General features: G+C 46.9%; 1 protein-coding gene across 7 annotated transcripts in view; it reads right to left on the bottom strand.

Annotated features, from left to right (window-relative positions):
• Positions 1-8,359: 8,359 nt before the first annotated feature.
• The window catches only part of LOC130108500 (neuron navigator 1-like), a 176,852-nt gene continuing 168,852 nt past the window's right edge, over positions 8,360-16,359 (bottom strand). For all 7 annotated transcript variants that reach the window (XM_056275453.1, XM_056275457.1, XM_056275455.1 and 4 more), the window contains 10 exons: positions 15,385-15,473; positions 14,586-14,684; positions 14,276-14,447; positions 13,895-14,160; positions 13,133-13,284; positions 12,971-13,042; positions 12,619-12,821; positions 11,729-11,847; positions 10,697-10,885; positions 8,360-10,566 (listed from right to left, as the gene is read on the bottom strand). In XM_056275453.1, the coding sequence (XP_056131428.1) occupies positions 10,471-10,566; positions 10,697-10,885; positions 11,729-11,847; positions 12,619-12,821; positions 12,971-13,042; positions 13,133-13,284; positions 13,895-14,160; positions 14,276-14,447; positions 14,586-14,684; positions 15,385-15,473 (1,457 nt within the window). In that variant the 3' untranslated portion in view covers positions 8,360-10,470. The remainder of the gene's footprint in view (positions 10,567-10,696; positions 10,886-11,728; positions 11,848-12,618; positions 12,822-12,970; positions 13,043-13,132; positions 13,285-13,894; positions 14,161-14,275; positions 14,448-14,585; positions 14,685-15,384; positions 15,474-16,359) is intronic.

Raw genomic sequence — 16,359 nt, 5'->3', positions numbered from 1 at the left:
GCTCAAAATACGTTCCCGCGGCTATGGTCTTTAGTAGTCTGTAGGATTCCGGCAGAAGACGGCACCACATGATACTTGATGCACATGTTAGCTGAGTTGTCACAGTGCTTTAACTTTAAATATAGGTTACTCGTTAATGCGTTCCCGTCTACCCACGTCGGTAGGTAATCTGAAAAAGTCATTAAAAGTTGTATATTTCCTAATATTTCAATTTTCTTGCGTTGTTAACGCTTTTCCGAATAGCTTTTGTGCAGAAGATAACTTTCAGAGACCGTATACCGTAACCAGCTACCTAATGACATTGGCGACTTATTTTGACATCGACTTACACGCAGAACAGACTTACTATATAATAGTATGTTTTATTCTAATTCATTAAATGCAGGTGTAACCGGTTATTATCTTGCCCAGTGCGGGATTCGATACGGGTGTACTGCGCCACAAGGCGACATCACTACCCGCTCGGCTAAAGGGTCAGACCCGTTAGCTAGGGGCTAACGTGCCTTATTAGTCATGTAGCGAATTCGGGGGACAGCGCAACCACAGGAACTGCCGCGGCCGGGACGCGAACCCGTATCGCCCGCACCGCAGGAGGCATCGCTAACCGCTCGGCTAAAGGGTCCGACCCGCCAGCCAGCGGCCAGCGTGCCTTCTCATCCATGCACGTTACAGTAGTTTACATAGCCAAATATACTTTACGTCGCCTTTTAGTTGAAGGTTTACCGTTTCGCCTCCATGGGTGCGGCCATTGTTGTGTGACGTCAGACAACCGCTTCTGCGCGACGTCGGGGTAGTTGGATTTGCCCCGAGTTTACAAGTAGGAACTCTGACTCCGGGCGGCGTTCCGTCCGGGTGGCGTTCCGTCCAGGCGGCGTTCCGTCCGGGCCGCGTTCCGTCCGGGCCGCGTTCCGTCCGAGCGGCGTTCCGTCCGAGCGGCGTTCCGTTGTACTTTTACAAGTAACAAGTCGGAAAATCTTGAACGTCGACCTCCGAGTTGTCTGGAACGCAGCATTACGCCTCATTTATGCCCAACGTTAAACACGGATGCGGACGGAGCCTTCTGGCCGCAGTTGCGTTCATTTCGTCCGTATCTGCGCACGTTTTCTGGATACGGAGCGAGACACGACGAACACGTTGGCGTCATCCGGTCCGCGGTGGTGTGGCGGGCGCCTTGTTTTTTTTCCCCCACCCGCATTCCGGGAACTCTGCCTCTGATTGGCTAGTACTCGTTGCCTCCGTTGATTAGGTTGGTTAAGGTTAGGGTTAGGGTGGGGTTAGGCATAGGGTTAGCCAATCAGAGATAGAGTAGGGGCGGGTCTTCCAGGAATCCAGGTGGGAAAAATAACAACGCGTAGCGGTCTGAGCGGCGGCTTTGTGTCGACGCAGTTGCCCACTGGGGCCCGGGGTTCGCGCCCCGGTCTCGTCACATCCGACTATGGCCGCCGCCGGACTCGATGAAGCAGCAATTGGCAATGCTGCCTTCAGGAGGGGGGGGGGGGCGGAGTCGGCTTGTGTTCGTCACATGAACGCGTCTCTGGGTGTATCGGAAAAAGCAGTGGTTCGGCCCGGAGTCGCCTCGTCTCCTTCGAGACTGCCGGCCGGAGAGATGCCGTTGGCGAACGCATTGCAGGACGAAGGGTGGGTGTTTGAACTAAAATAGGGATCGCCCGGCCACTAAGCTGGGAGAAAAAAAGAGAAATATCAGAAATAAATATAACCGGTTGTTTTCTTGCCCGGTGCGGGATTCGATACGGGGAGTACTGCACCACAAGGCGACAGCACTAACCGCTCGGCTAAAGGGTCGGACCCGTTAACTCGGGGCTAACGTGTCTTATTAGTAGTTTGCATAATTTTTTAAAAATGGCGTAATGCTTTGAGGAGAGTTTGTGCGCGTTGCTGAGAAATGTTGAACATATCTGTGATGTATTTAATGGCCTCACAGACCGCCGCCGTCTGCAACGCTGCCTTCGCGTTTGCCTCTTAACGCTCCGCTAACGTCGCCATGTTTGTTTGTTGTTGTCAGAAACGTCTGAGTGTGACTGCCCTCTAGTGGACGCATCGCGTAACATCCACGCCAACGTAAAGGACGCACGCAAGTAATGCGGGCAGTGACGGTTACGTCGTTTGAAATGGACGTATTTATTTTCGTACGTAAAAGGAGCAGAAACAAGCCTCTAGACAGTTGCACAAAAATGAAGACTGACTTACTTTAAGGCTTAAAAGCAAGCCTCGCTCCTGATTGCTACGTTCATCACAAAATGTCCTCACAAACGTTGGATTCTCCCCGAAGACACTGTGTCCCAATTCAGGGTCTGCATCCTTCGGAGGCTGCATTCTTCGGCCGACTACGTCATAGCGCTGCGCGAAGGCTGTCCCAATTCGCAGGCTCCGTCAGACGCAGCAGCCCACAAATGCGGCCTTCTTTTCAAAGGATGCACTGCTACTATCCTTCGCGGACTTCCGTATCCCAAGATTCTTTGCGCGCCGCTGCTCCGCCCGTTCTCCCCAAACGCAAAAAAATAAATAATGGTAATAATGGACGGTGGACGAATGTCTATTCAAAGCACCGAGCAAGATTTGACTTATAAATGTAAGTATTGGGTTTCTACTCATTTGACCATCTAACGCCAGATATGTTAAACTTAAGCGGACCTTAAAAGCTCTAGATGTCTGTTAAAATACGTGACGTTGGATGGAGAGGCTCTTCTCCATGCTGTTGGATGGAGAGGCTCTTCCCCCTGCTGTTGGATGGAGAGGCTCTTCCCCCTGCTGTTGGATGGAGAGGCTCTTCCCCCTGCTGTTGGATGGAGAGGCTCTTCCCCCTGCTGTTGGATGGAGAGGCTCTTCTCCCTGCTGTTGGACGGAGAGGCTCTTCCCCCTGCTGTTAGATGGAGAGGCTCTTCTCCCTGCTGTTGGATGGAGAGGCTCTTCCCCTTGCTGTTGGATGGAGAGGCTCTTCTCCCTGCTGTTGGATGGAGAGGCTCTGCCCCCTGCTGTTGGATGGAGAGGCTCTTCTCCCTGCTGTTGGATGGAGAGGCTCTTCTCCCTGCTGTTGGATGGAGAGGGTCTTCTCCCTGCTGTTGGATGGAGAGCCTCTTCTCCCTGCTGTTGGATGGAGAGGCTCTTCTCCCTGCTGTTGGATGGAGAGACTCTTCCCCCTGCTCGAGAGGATGATAGAGAGGCGTTGATTTGATTGTGCAAAATGTTAGTTGTTTTATAAATTATTGTTACTTTGTTATACACTACCGTTCAAAAGTTTGGGATCACCCAAACAATTTTGTGTTTTCCATGAAAAGTCACACTTATTCACCACCATATGTTGTGAAATGAATAGAAAATAGAGTCAAGACATTGACAAGGTTAGAAATAATGATTTGTATTTGAAATAAGATTTTTTTTACATCAAACTTTGCTTTCGTCAAAGAATCCTCCATTTGCAGCAATTACAGCATTGCAGACCTTTGGCATTCTAGCTGTTAATTTGTTGAGGTAATCTGGAGAAATTGCACCCCACGCTTCCAGAAGCAGCTCCCACAAGTTGGATTGGTTGGATGGGCACTTCTTGCGTACCATACGGTCAAGCTGCTCCCACAACAGCTCAATGGGGTTCAGATCTGGTGACTGCGCTGGCCACTCCATTACCGATAGAATACCAGCTGCCTGCTTCTGCTCTAAATAGTTCTTGCACAATTTGGAGGTGTGTTTAGGGTCATTGTCCTGTTGTAGGATGAAATTGGCTCCAATCAAGCGCTGTCCACTGGGTATGGCATGGCGTTGCAAAATGGAGTGATAGCCTTCCTTATTCAGAATCCCTTTTACCCTGTACAAATCTCCCACCTTACCAGCACCAAAGCAACCCCAGACCATCACATTACCTCCACCATGCTTAACAGATGGCGTCAGGCATTCTTCCAGCATCTTTTCATTTGTTCTGCGTCTCACAAACGTTCTTCTTTGTGATCCAAACACCTCAAACTTGGATTCATCCGTCCACAACACTTTTTTCCAGTCTTCCTCTGTCCAATGTCTGTGTTCTTTTGCCCATCTTAATCTTTTTCTTTTATTGGTCAGTCTCAGATATGGCTTTTTCTTTGCCACTCTGCCCTGAAGCCCAGAGTCCCGCAGCCGCCTCTTCACTGTAGATGTTGACACTGGTGTTTTGCGGGTACTATTTAATGAAGATGCCAGTTGGGGACCTGTGAGGCGTCTGTTTCTCAAACTAGAGACTCTAATGTACTTATCTTCTTGCTCAGTTGTGCAACACGGCCTCCCACTTCTTTTTCTACTCTGGTTAGAGCCTGTTTGTGCTGTCCTCTGAAGGGAGTAGTACACACCGGTGTAGGAAATCTTCAATTTCTTAGCAATTTCTCGCATGGAATAGCCTTCATTTCTAAGAACAAGAATAGACTGTCGAGTTTCAGATGAAAGTTCTCTTTTTCTGGCCATTTTGAGCGTTTAATTGACCCCACAAATGTGATGCTCCAGAAACTCAATCTGCTCAAAGGAAGGTCAGTTTTGTAGCTTCTGTAACGAGCTAAACTGTTTTCAGATGTGTGAACATGATTGCACAAGGGTTTTCTAATCATCAATTAGCCTTCTGAGCCAATGAGCAAACACATTGTACCATTAGAACACTGGAGTGATAGTTGCTTGAAATGGGCCTCTATACACCTATGTAGATATTGCACCAAAAACCAGACATTTGCAGCTAGAATAGTCATTTACCACATTAGCAATGTATAGAGTGTATTTCTTTAAAGTTAAGACTAGTTTAAAGTTATCTTCATTGAAAAGTACAGTGCTTTTCCTTCAAAAATATGGACATTTCAATGTGATCCCAAACTTTTGAACGGTAGTGTATGTGTTATCTATTCTTTTTACTATTTATAACTAAAGTACAACCATTTATAAAAGGGTTAAACATTTCACGGACAACAAAGGACTGATTTTTTAAAATTATAATTGATAATTAAGCGACAGTCTTAAAATGTCCAACTATTTACAAATTAGAGAAAAAATTGCTATTTACAAATTACATATTTAAAAGTAAATATAATTAACATGATTAGCTGAGCAGGAGTCCCTGGCGGTGCTGCTGGGCTGGGTGGGATGCCACAAGAAAGACCCTGGTGTCTTCTGGCTGCCAGTGGGACTCATCAAGGGCGGTCCCCCAGAGTTTGTTTGGGGGTGCATGTCTCCACTGTCCACCACATCATCCATTTACCTATCTGATAATAACGTTATACTGTAACGTGCATGGATAAGTAGACACGCTGGCCAATTGGCTGGTGAGTCTGACCCTTTAGCCGAGCGGTTAGTGGTGTCGCCTTGTGATGCAGTACACTGCGTATTGAATCCCGCACCGGGCAAGAAAATGACTGGTTACAAATGCTTTAGTTTTCGGTCCCGCTATCTACACTAACACCACACACACACACATTGTGAAAATACAGGAGTAGATGCCAACAAAAACACCTGTTTTGTGTGTTACACGTTGGGTTGAAACACAAAATTGCGGCCACAGGAAGTTCCGGTCTTCACCCTGTTAAGACGAGTCGGAAGTACACCGGCCACCTATGAACCAAAGTCAGCTGATCGCTTAGTAAACAACTTAATCAGTCAGTTTGGCTAAATTCTTCTATTGACAAATGTACACTTCTCAATACACAACCCCGGTTAAAGTTTTTAAGAACGAGCGGATGAGAGTTACCAGAACCCTTGATGTGTATGACAAGTAAGTCAACACAGAAACTGCACTGTGCAATTACAACACATGACGTGTTTCCCCTTAGTGCTTTATTCATTTATCTCCGGGTTTGGGATAATTTGATGTTTTCTTATTTCCTTGTGCACTTTGCTCAGCTAAGAGGCTTTAGTAAGTAGATATGACTGTCTCATTTTGAGGTTAAAACGTAAAACAACTTAAGAGTTCAGTTTTTGTTTTGCTAAAATATCCTTTTAGGTTATGGCCTGAGCAAACCGACTCTTTACAGGATAAGCTAGGTGCTCGTCAGTGAACATCTTGGTCCGCCAGACATGCTCAACAGTTCACGTTAATACAGATCCATCCACCCACCCATCCATCCATCCATCCATCCACCCTTTCATCCATCCATCCATCCACCCACCCATCCATCCATCCATTATCTGAACCGCTTATCCTGCTGTCAGGGTGGCGGGGATGCTGGAGCCTATCCCAGCAGTGATTGGGCAGCAGGCGGGGAGACACCCTGGACAGGCCGCCAGGCTATCACAGGGCCTTGTCAAAATGGCGCACGGCACGATAAAAGAAGCTAAAATGAAAACATTTGTTATTTCAGTGTAACTTAAAAGGTACACCATGACATTGACCCGTCTACACCGACACCTGCAACTGACGCAATTCATTCCAATGTGCAGGCATGGGGAGCATTAGCATTTTAGCTAATCCACATTGCTCCACTCTTTGACTCCCTCTGACACACAAACACACACAAAGTAACACCACATTGTTGTTACCAGTTTCCACGCCCGGTTCTGACCCAGCTGCTGCTGCTGCTGGCTCTTCGGTCCGGCGCTCGTCTTTGCTAGTTAACACAGATAACATACAAATACTCTGCAAACATACAAGTACAACTATTTGGACTGGAGGGTGTACGGAGTTTGGTATGGATTTGTGAGCTTTTTGTACATGTTTCGGCGGGTATGTGTGCATGCGATGTATAAATGTGTATGAACGAGTGTGTGTATATGCTTTCCTCTTGTTAAGTGGTATTTACTTTCTCATCCTATTATAATTTCTAACAGTCAGGGAAATTTCTTGGGGCTTTTAATAAAAGAGACGCTTGTTGCAGAAAATTTTAAGCAACGTCAACCACTTGGAGGAGCCACGGAGAACGGCTCACACGGGAACTTACATGGTGCCCTCGTGTGGCCGAGAGAGGTATAACACCCAGCCCCGCGTCAGCTGGAAATACAAAAACACAGCGGACACACAACTGATATGAAGAATGACATGAATTTATTGAGAGTCCATAGAGCAGTGTTAGACATATGGATTTTCTTGTGGTTATAGAGACATGCCATAAATCCATTATAGACCCCCCCCCCCAACCCCCCGAATCAAATTCACCCTCCCACCGAAGGAAGACGGGAAACCCACCGCGGACCCCAGTTCTCTGCGTTTTATCTTAGATCTCTATACTTAAGTGATTGTTGTCGCAGATGCGCGGACTATTTACAGTGTTTACAATAGCGATGTCCTGTACAAAAAGAGAAAGAAACCTTTACAAAGAATTGCATAAGAAAAACACAAATATCTGCTCATAAAAAACAACATGGGAAGAAGAAGAAGATATCCAGTTATTAAAAACATCCCCCTTAATAAAGGTAAGCATGGCAGGTCCAATGAAACAAAAACAAAAACAAAAAAGACTTTGGGAACACATCAGGAATACAAGCATCTACATTATATCGACAGAGCGAGTCCACGACAGTTCCTCTTAAACCGGTTTATATCTGGCGACGTGTCAAACTTATATTACTTAACAACATATCGTCCGGTGTCAAATCATACATACTGGCAAGCTCGCCCAGTCATCTCTGCTACCATCACAAACGATGGACACGCGCCGCTCTACGGTCGGCCTCGCCGCCTCGCCGCCTCGCCACCAAGCTGGCCGACCGCCAGCCCGGGCGCTAAAGTGACATCGTTAAAGTGAGACTAGGACAGGTCAGAGGAAGGGACGTCTTCCATGTCTGACGCCTCCCTCCCTCCGTGAGCACGCAGGCCTTTTGTGTGGAAGTTTTAAAAAGCAGCTTCAGGCCGAGTCGTGTTTCAGGCACAGGTAGTCTGAGGTGGCACCGCTCTACTGTAACACCAGCTGCCCCGCTTGAAAGGTCAAGGGTCAACTGAGAAAGGGGGGAAAAAACGGCGATGCGAGGTACGTCGGGGGGGGGGGGTCAAAGGGAACAGAGCCGAGTGGTCGGAATACATCTGTCATCTACAGGAATTTTCTGCCCGTGCCTACGTCCTCCTTCTCCCTCCCTCCTTCCTCCAGTAACAGTCAAAATGTACACGACAGGGTTTCCATGGCATTTCAAACCTTCCTTGTCGGCATTTTTTAACACATTAAAGTGACAGCCGATGAATGCGAGCATTAGCTACCATTACGACCCCCAGCGGTGTGCGGCAGCACCACGACGGGGACTGCCCGTGGTCCGACGCCCAGTATTCCCAAACCCCAATGGTCTGAAAAACGTCCCACCGGAACAAAAGCCCCCTGCTCCGAAGGCCCCTTGTTCGGAAAACACACTCTCCCTGCAGCGTTTTGCCCTTAATATTGTAGCTAATTCAGGGGGGCAGCCGGGACCCGCAGCCGGGACGCGAACCCGGGCCTCCCGCACCACGGGCGACTGTGTTAACCAGTCGACTAAAGGGCCCGGCCCGTTAGCCAAAGGCTAGCGAGTCTAGTCATCCGTGATTGTGACAATGTCATAGTGTATTCTGACTACTTCGCATGAATAGGAGGCGTAACGTTAAAAGCGCTTATGAGAATATCTCGACTTCGGTAGAGATATCGACTTTATTGTGTTTACCTCTGGCCAGTTCAGATCAACGAGACCGGATGCAACTTTCAAATTGCCGGATTCGAATTGCGTTTCCCCCAACGGAAACAAGGTTAGCGGTCGGTGTTGTGTCGAACTCTGAATAGAGGGAAACAGAATTCCACACAACACCGGCAGTCGCTGAACTAACAACCGCAGGCGGCGTGTATTTTTGGAGCAGTGGGATTTTGTTTTCGGGATAACGGGCTGTTGGACACATGGGCTTTTGGTCCAATGGGGACATTTTTCAGGCTATTGGGGTTTCGGAATACTGGGCCGCCGGGACAATGGCATAGCACCTAGATGGCACTTGTTTCCTGACTCCTGAAAAGTGGTGCATGATGGGAAAATTAAACCAATTCAACAAAGCAATATCGGCACTAATTGTTAGATATGATATTATTACTGGGAAGTACTAAAATAGGTTTTTACTCAGTCGGACGCCAGTTCTTCATTGGTGTTCATGGTACGTGAGAGATGATGGAAGCATGACGCCCTCAGTAAAGATGTCTCTGAGGGTGTCGATCAGATTCAGTCTTATGTAGGGGCGAGAGTTACTGCATACAGATGGCCAGTTAGGAGGAATTAGTACAAAATCCTACAAAGAAACAGCAAGTTTTCAACATTGCCTGCTCTTCCTCCATCACAAGGGGATTTCGTAGGTGTTTAAACCAGCGTCTTGGCACAGAATGTCAGCAAGCATAGCCAGGACTGGTCGACCGTGTTGGCTGACTAGAGGAACAGAACATTTTTATCTGTTGTGTGCTGACAAATTTGCTGTTGATGTCTGTTCACACCATCACAGCCTGTGGGTTCACACAGTCCACCGACGGGTCAGTAAAGGAATGTCTGGTGCCAACGTGATGTAGGTGGCTTGCTGGGGTTCAACGCATCTGTGGTTATGGGTTTACATTACTGGAACGAACCACCGACAGCCGAAAGGACTTTTAAATGACAGAGCATTTCTAGCTCCACCCTAAAACCGATGAATTACTCACCCATGCATGTCATTGCTATAGCTACTCGCAAATTCACAGTTCCAATATCTGATGCGTTTGATAAATATTACTGGATGACGTAATGGCAGGAATTGCATTTTCATATTAGCACGTGTGTGTAAGTGGTATTCCACAAAGCACCTTTAATTAATCACCGGAAGAGCACAGGAGCAGTGATCAGTAAACGCTGCCATCTGGTGGACTTGAGTGAACTACACGTTTAGACCACTGACTCAGTCACTGACACAGCCCTCCAAATCCAATTGAGACAAGTAGAAAATAAAGTGCATTTTTGGCTGCCGTCTAGTGGCGGTCCCACTTGAGGGGAAATCGGATGCTGTTAAAATTTGCATTTGAGGTAATTTTCTTGGTCAAATGAAGCATTTGTGATTTAGTAGAAATTCACCCAGCACCAATCCTGAATAGGTGGTATGGTAGTTAACATGAGAAAAGGATGGGTGTGGACTGAAGGGATAGTAAAATCAGTTGAGCCTCATGCTCTTCTAGTAACCATGCATTTGTAATAACAACCCCTTCTGGAAGTTGATGGACAAATCAATATTTTTCTTGACATTATCACTACTAAGACTTCTTAAGAAAGCAGTTTTATATTGTTTTGCCTAATATTCTGATCGTGGAAAAGACCACATCCCATTTCCAGAATCACTTGTTTTGTAGGTCTTTATGTTCTGTGTGTTTAGTCTCCCAACTGCTCGTTGTGCACGCTGTTAGTTCATTTTTGCTTTTGCTGTAAGTTCTCATTTGGATTGCACCCCATCTCTCTGTTAGCCGAGGTCAACCATAATAGGAGACTGATGGTCCCACGGCTCGAGTGATGGATGAAGAAGCTGTGCGGTTAGACTAAGAGCCTAACAAGAGGCTGTATTCAGAGAGAAGGCTGGAGACCAGTGTCCAGACTGGCCTCCCGCTCCGGAGACTCAATGTAGTTGGCTGACTCCTGGAGCTTCAGCAGCATGGCCATCTAAATGGAGGGAGGGAGGGAGAGAGAGAGAGAGAAAGAGAGAGAGAGAAGTTAAAACAACATATTGCTCTAAAGCCTCAACCACCCATACAAACAACCTTACTGCCCCGATGGAGCCCCCCAGTCTCACCAGTGGGTCAGACTCCAGTGTGCTGGGTGGAGGAGTGTCTTTTGGGGGTTTCTTTTCCTCACTGAGTGGGCCGGTGCTGGGGGGAGGAAGGTGAAAGAGCCTGGACTGGTCTTGTTGGGCATTGGGCCATGGCAGAGTCCCCCTCACCCATTCCACTGGGTCCTCCCACACCGCCTTCTGCCCATGGACCTTATCAGACAGGAAGAAATGACACTTTATTCACCTCCACATCTCTAAGACTGGTCTTTCAAAGATCCCCCCCATCCCCCTCATTGACTCGTCGCTCTGCTACCATCTGGCATCCGATACTGTACTAACGGGTACACAGACAGACAGACACAGACACACACACACACACACACACTGTCCAGGATACACACACAGACCACAATTATCCTCTCCACCACATATCCAGAGACTGCATTGCCAAATCCACACACACCCTTTCATGTAAACCTGGAAAACCTACATATATATATATATATGTAGTGGCTAGTCAGCATATAGTATTATGAGCATAATAATACTATACACTGAGCATTATTGTATATACGTACACATATATTGACACCACTTCTAAATTTGTGATGACACTAATCCCATAACATGTCTTATCCTGACTGCACTTGTGATGTTTTTTATTTAATTCTATTCTTATTTAAATGTTATTATCCAGTATTAGTTTCTATTCTTATGCTGCGGATGTGAGCGGTGAAGTCCAAGTATTTGATGAATAAACCTTGAACCTGACAGACATAGCAGCATTTAAAAGGTTACACAGGAGAAATAAAAGGTATATAGATATTCAACAGTAGCAGGCAAGAGACATAAAATAAACCAACCCCTATGATAATAACACCAGAGGAATATACAACAAGATGAAGTACAGCATGTGTGAATGTTCTGAAAATACAAGATGAGCATCAGAACACATTCCTGAACATAAAGACCGACACATACTATGTTGTTTTGTTGTTTTCGTGTGAAACCTGTGAATGTGTGTGTGTTGCCGTCGGTGTGTTGTGTAAGCACCTTGATGCCGTCCTTGGCTCCCTCCTGCAGGTAGGGTATGATGGAGTGGTTCCACAGATCGATGAACCACGGCCTGAACTCCATCACGGTCACTGGACACGACAGGAAGAAGCAGGGACCTGGGGAAGAAAACACTTCCTGTCAAGTTGTTCTCTCTCTCGCTCTCCTTTTTTTTTTTTTGGATTTGTCTCCCCTTTCCCCCCCAATTGTACTCAGCCAATTACCCTATTTTCCGAGCCGCCCCGGTCACTCCTCCACCCCCTCTGCTGCAGACTGCAACATGCCTCCTCCCATACATGTGGAGTCGCCAGCCGCATCTTTTCACCTGACAGTGAGGAGTTTCACCTGGGGGATGTAGCGCGTGGGAGGATCACGCTATTCCCCTCAGTCCCCCCCCCGAACAGGCGCCCCGACTGAACAGAGGAGGTGCTAGTGCAGCAACCAGGACACATACCCACATCCAGCTTCCCACCCGCAGACACAGCCAATTGTGTCTGTAGGGACGCCTGACCAAGCCCGGCGTTACACGGGGGTTCGAACCAGTGATCCCCGTGTTGGTAGGCAACAGAATAGACCACCATGCCACCTGGACGCCCACAGCGCATGAATTTAGAGCAGTGATTAAACTTAAGCCAAACTAGGTTTGTGTTATACGCACACCCTCCAGCCAATCAGAAATCAGTATTCTCTGACCATGGTAAATATTTTAACATTTATTAGTGTAATCAAAATTTACGTATAATTATATACAATTTATTAGTATATTTGTGTAGTTCATTAGCATATTTTGTTTATCTGCTTCAAAGTGGATACTACATGTGAAGTTCCTTTCGGAAAAATAAATGTGGTTCTATTTTGTTCTATCCTATCCATTTGTTTCTCTCTCTCACCTATGAGGAAGTCCGAAGTGCTGTGTTTCTCCAGGAAGGTGTGGAGATGGTACCAAAGTTTCGGGACCCAGTCCAGAACATAAAGCAGTGCTTGGCGTCCCGCTGGGTCCCGCTGCTGTTGCTGGGCTTCCACCGCCTTACGGTGTAAATACCTCAGGAGAAACCCGTTTGCCGGCTCCACGTTGTTGGAGAACATCACCATCCTGCAGACACACACACACACACACACACACACACACACACACACAGAAAGCTGATGATGACATGAAATGTGTTTTTCACTGTGTGGGGGCTTTATTTTGCATTTGATGATGTATGTATATGAAATTACAGCAGGAGATTTCTTCCTCACCTGAAGCTAAGGTGCAGTCCGTGATTGGATGTCATCTTGACAGGCTGGTTGGTTGTTCCGATGATGTAGGGGCTGAAACAAACAGAGACGAAGGTTGTTTACCCGTCTTAAACCGAGTCGTAGCAAGACCTTTTGATGAACTAATTTGAGGAAGGGGCTTACCATTTGTGATATTTGCAGGTAAGCGCGCCATTGACCAGCTCGCTGATGGCCACCGCTTCGCTGATGTCATCAAGGATGACAACCAATGGCAGCTCTCCACCACTCTCATGGTCAATCTGATTGGCCAGGTTGGACAAATATGACTGCAGCTCCTGTGGAGGAGAGGACACACGGTTAAGACCCCGGCCACACCGACACAGTTGAACGCAAAACACTGGCGAATTCAGTTCATATAAACGGATTTGTAGTGATAAGAAAAATCGCTTCCGGGTGTGAAGCGAATTCGCCTCAATGTTTTTGTATTGAGTTCAAATTCAGGGAACACTGAAATGCGAATTTGCGCCGTTAACCAATAACATGGCTACTTTGACTGTGTTGGCGTCTGACGGGTACGGTGACTAGGTAAAAGTAAAGAGAGGAGGCTAACATGTTAGCAGTGCATAGCCATCACTGGCAGTGCCAGAATATAAATTGATACGCAAGAAAAATATGTGCATGGTTTTTAATTAGTTGTGAAGCAGGAGAGAATGTACGAATGTTTCATTAATTTAATTTCGTTGAGCATTTTTGCTCACCAAGCCTTCCGTCCTGCCTTTTTTGCAAAACGAAGGAATTCACTCTGGCAATTTCTGGTGTGACCGAAGCCTTAATGATCTCATATGTGTGTGAACTTCGCACGGATAGCATAGCGTAGCATTTGTGCATGGAAAAAAAAAAAAAGCAGACTTCATAATGAACGATGTGTCAAAGGTCATGAATCACCTTGTGCGACTGGCGGTGCATGTTGAAGGTGACAATGGTGCTGTGACCCGGGAGCGAGGGCTGATGGTCAGCATCAGGTGAGCCGGGCTGGCTGCGTTGCAGCAGGTATCGGGCCAGGTGCTGGGCCAGGTAGCTCTTCCCCGTCCCACTGGGGCCCGACAGAACCAGACGCCGGTGCTTCAGCAGCAGACTGATGTAATGCTGCATCATGGGCTTGGGGATGAGAGTCTCAAACACCAGAGAGTCCACACATTTCTCTCTGAGATCTGGAGGAGAGGAGGAAAGAGATAGAACAATGAATAATAAACCATCGCACAAGTGACGGGTGTCTGTTTCAACTGTTTGTATCTCTATTTCTAATGTCAGTAGAAAAAAACCAACCTTTCAAAGTGACCAAAATGCGAGCTGGACCGACGTCCAGACATCGGGAGGGGGCGGTCGGGGGCTTGTCTCCTCCAATCACCCTCAGGCCTCCCTGGTTCAACTGGTAGCCGTGCAGAGAGTCGCCGTTCAGACCGAGGCTGGCCGTCGGGTCCACCTGGGTTAAGTATTCCTGCACAAAGACAAGAGCCGGAGTGAAATGGAAGAACGAAACAAAGGCTCCTTCAGCTCGTGGTGCACAAATACATGTTGTGATCTGATGTAGGAGTAGTTATGTCTTCAAAGTTATGCCAGGAAAGCTGGAACTTACTCTGAAGGTCTTGGCAATGAGTGAGTCCAGAACGGTCCAATCGGTCTTCCCACTAACACACACTGAACCCAGATAGTAGTCTTGTTGCCGCTTACTCTCCTAGAGAGAGAGAGAGAGACATTGGATTACTGAGGGGGGTGACTGACATGCATGCAGTGCATCTAGAAATTAAAATTTCTGTTCTTCAGAGGGTATTAGAGGGTATTTTCTATGGTTTTATTGTGCACATTTTAACCCATTTACTACAAATCGTATGTGCTTTACATCCCTCTCGACCAGTTTCCAGTGTTTTAGATTTTCTTAATGCATTTTTCCTATTTTCCGTACAGCCGTTCACTTCGGTATGGTATGAAAATCATCTTGCAGGGACTTGAGTTTGTTTGCGATAGGTAATTCATCACAGTGGACATTAGTCAACTGTTGTCAGTCACATTTTCAGCGCTGGATAACACAGCTTCTATGAACGCACTGCCCCGGAAAACTTGTCAAGTCAAATCAATCTGAGCTTTCAACAGCAATGTCCTGCAACGAAAATGTCACTTTGACAAAAAAATAAAGTTGACTAAATGTTCACTGTGACCAGCTTTCAGGTCTCTGTGAACAAGTTGATGTTCATGCTGTAGTGAAAAGTGGTGGAAACCATGGGCTTGGCTGAAGGTAGTAAGTACATATTCAAAACAGTCTAAAACACCGCGGTGTGCTTTGGAAGATGGTCGAGTGTAGTGTAAAGTATATGTGATTTGTAGAAAAATGGGTTAAAATGTGCAAAACATGGTCTGTTAAAGTCTTCTGTTCTTACCTTGACCTTGTCTGCGATGCGCACCAACACCTGCACACTGGTTTCATCTCTGTGTGTGGAGGAGGCCAGCGTGTCGCAAGGAGACACATCTGACGAGACAGACAAAGAGGAAGACGAGGGAAAGGAAAGAGGGAGTCTGGCTTTTAATATTATTCATACCTTCCCTTTCTGTGAGTCAAATGTCAGTGAATCAGGAATGAGTTATATTAAATCTCATTCCGAAATATCGCTTAACCCATAAAGCCTCCCTCGGTTTGACATGTCGGCTTCATGTGTGACCGTGAGACGGAGTCGCTAATCCCTAAAAGTTGTACCAGCAATTTTCCTACTCAAGACTGAGCAACATTTATGAAAACATTATCAAAAAACAATAAGGGTGCCTGGGTAGCGTGGTGGTCTATTCTGTTGCCTGCCAACACAGGGAACACTGGTTTGAATCCCTGTGTTACCGCCGGCTTGGTCGGGCGTCCCTACAGACACAATTGGTTGTGTCTGCAGGTAGGAAGCCGGATGTGGGTATGTGTCCTGGTTTCTGCACTAGCGCCTCCTCTGGTCGGTCAGAGCGCCTGTTCGGTAGAGGGAACTGGGGGGATAGCGTGATCCTCCCACATGCTACATCCCCCTGGTGAAACTCCTCACTGTCAGGTGAAAAGAAGTGGCTGGAGGTGAAAAGAAGCGGCTGGCGACTCCACATGTATCGGAGGAGGCATGTGGTAGTCTGCAACCCTCCCTGGATCGGCAGAGGGGGTGGAGCAGTGACCAGGATGGCTTGGAAGAGTGGGGTAATTGGCCAAATATAATTGGGGAGAAAAACGGGGGAAAATCCCCCCCCCTCAAAAAAGAAAAATGGTGTAAAATAAAAAGTAAAACATGAAAAAGATTAAAAACTGATATTGTGCAGATCTTTGTTCAGACCAGTCAGAGGGTGAACTAAATACTCGGCTGGGTGGTATGTGAAAAATCCATTACATGGAA

Source organism: Lampris incognitus, chromosome 2 (genome assembly GCF_029633865.1).
Source record: "Lampris incognitus isolate fLamInc1 chromosome 2, fLamInc1.hap2, whole genome shotgun sequence".
Taxonomy (NCBI): Eukaryota; Metazoa; Chordata; class Actinopteri; order Lampriformes; family Lampridae; genus Lampris; species Lampris incognitus.
This window is presented reverse-complemented; position numbering and strand designations above follow the sequence as displayed.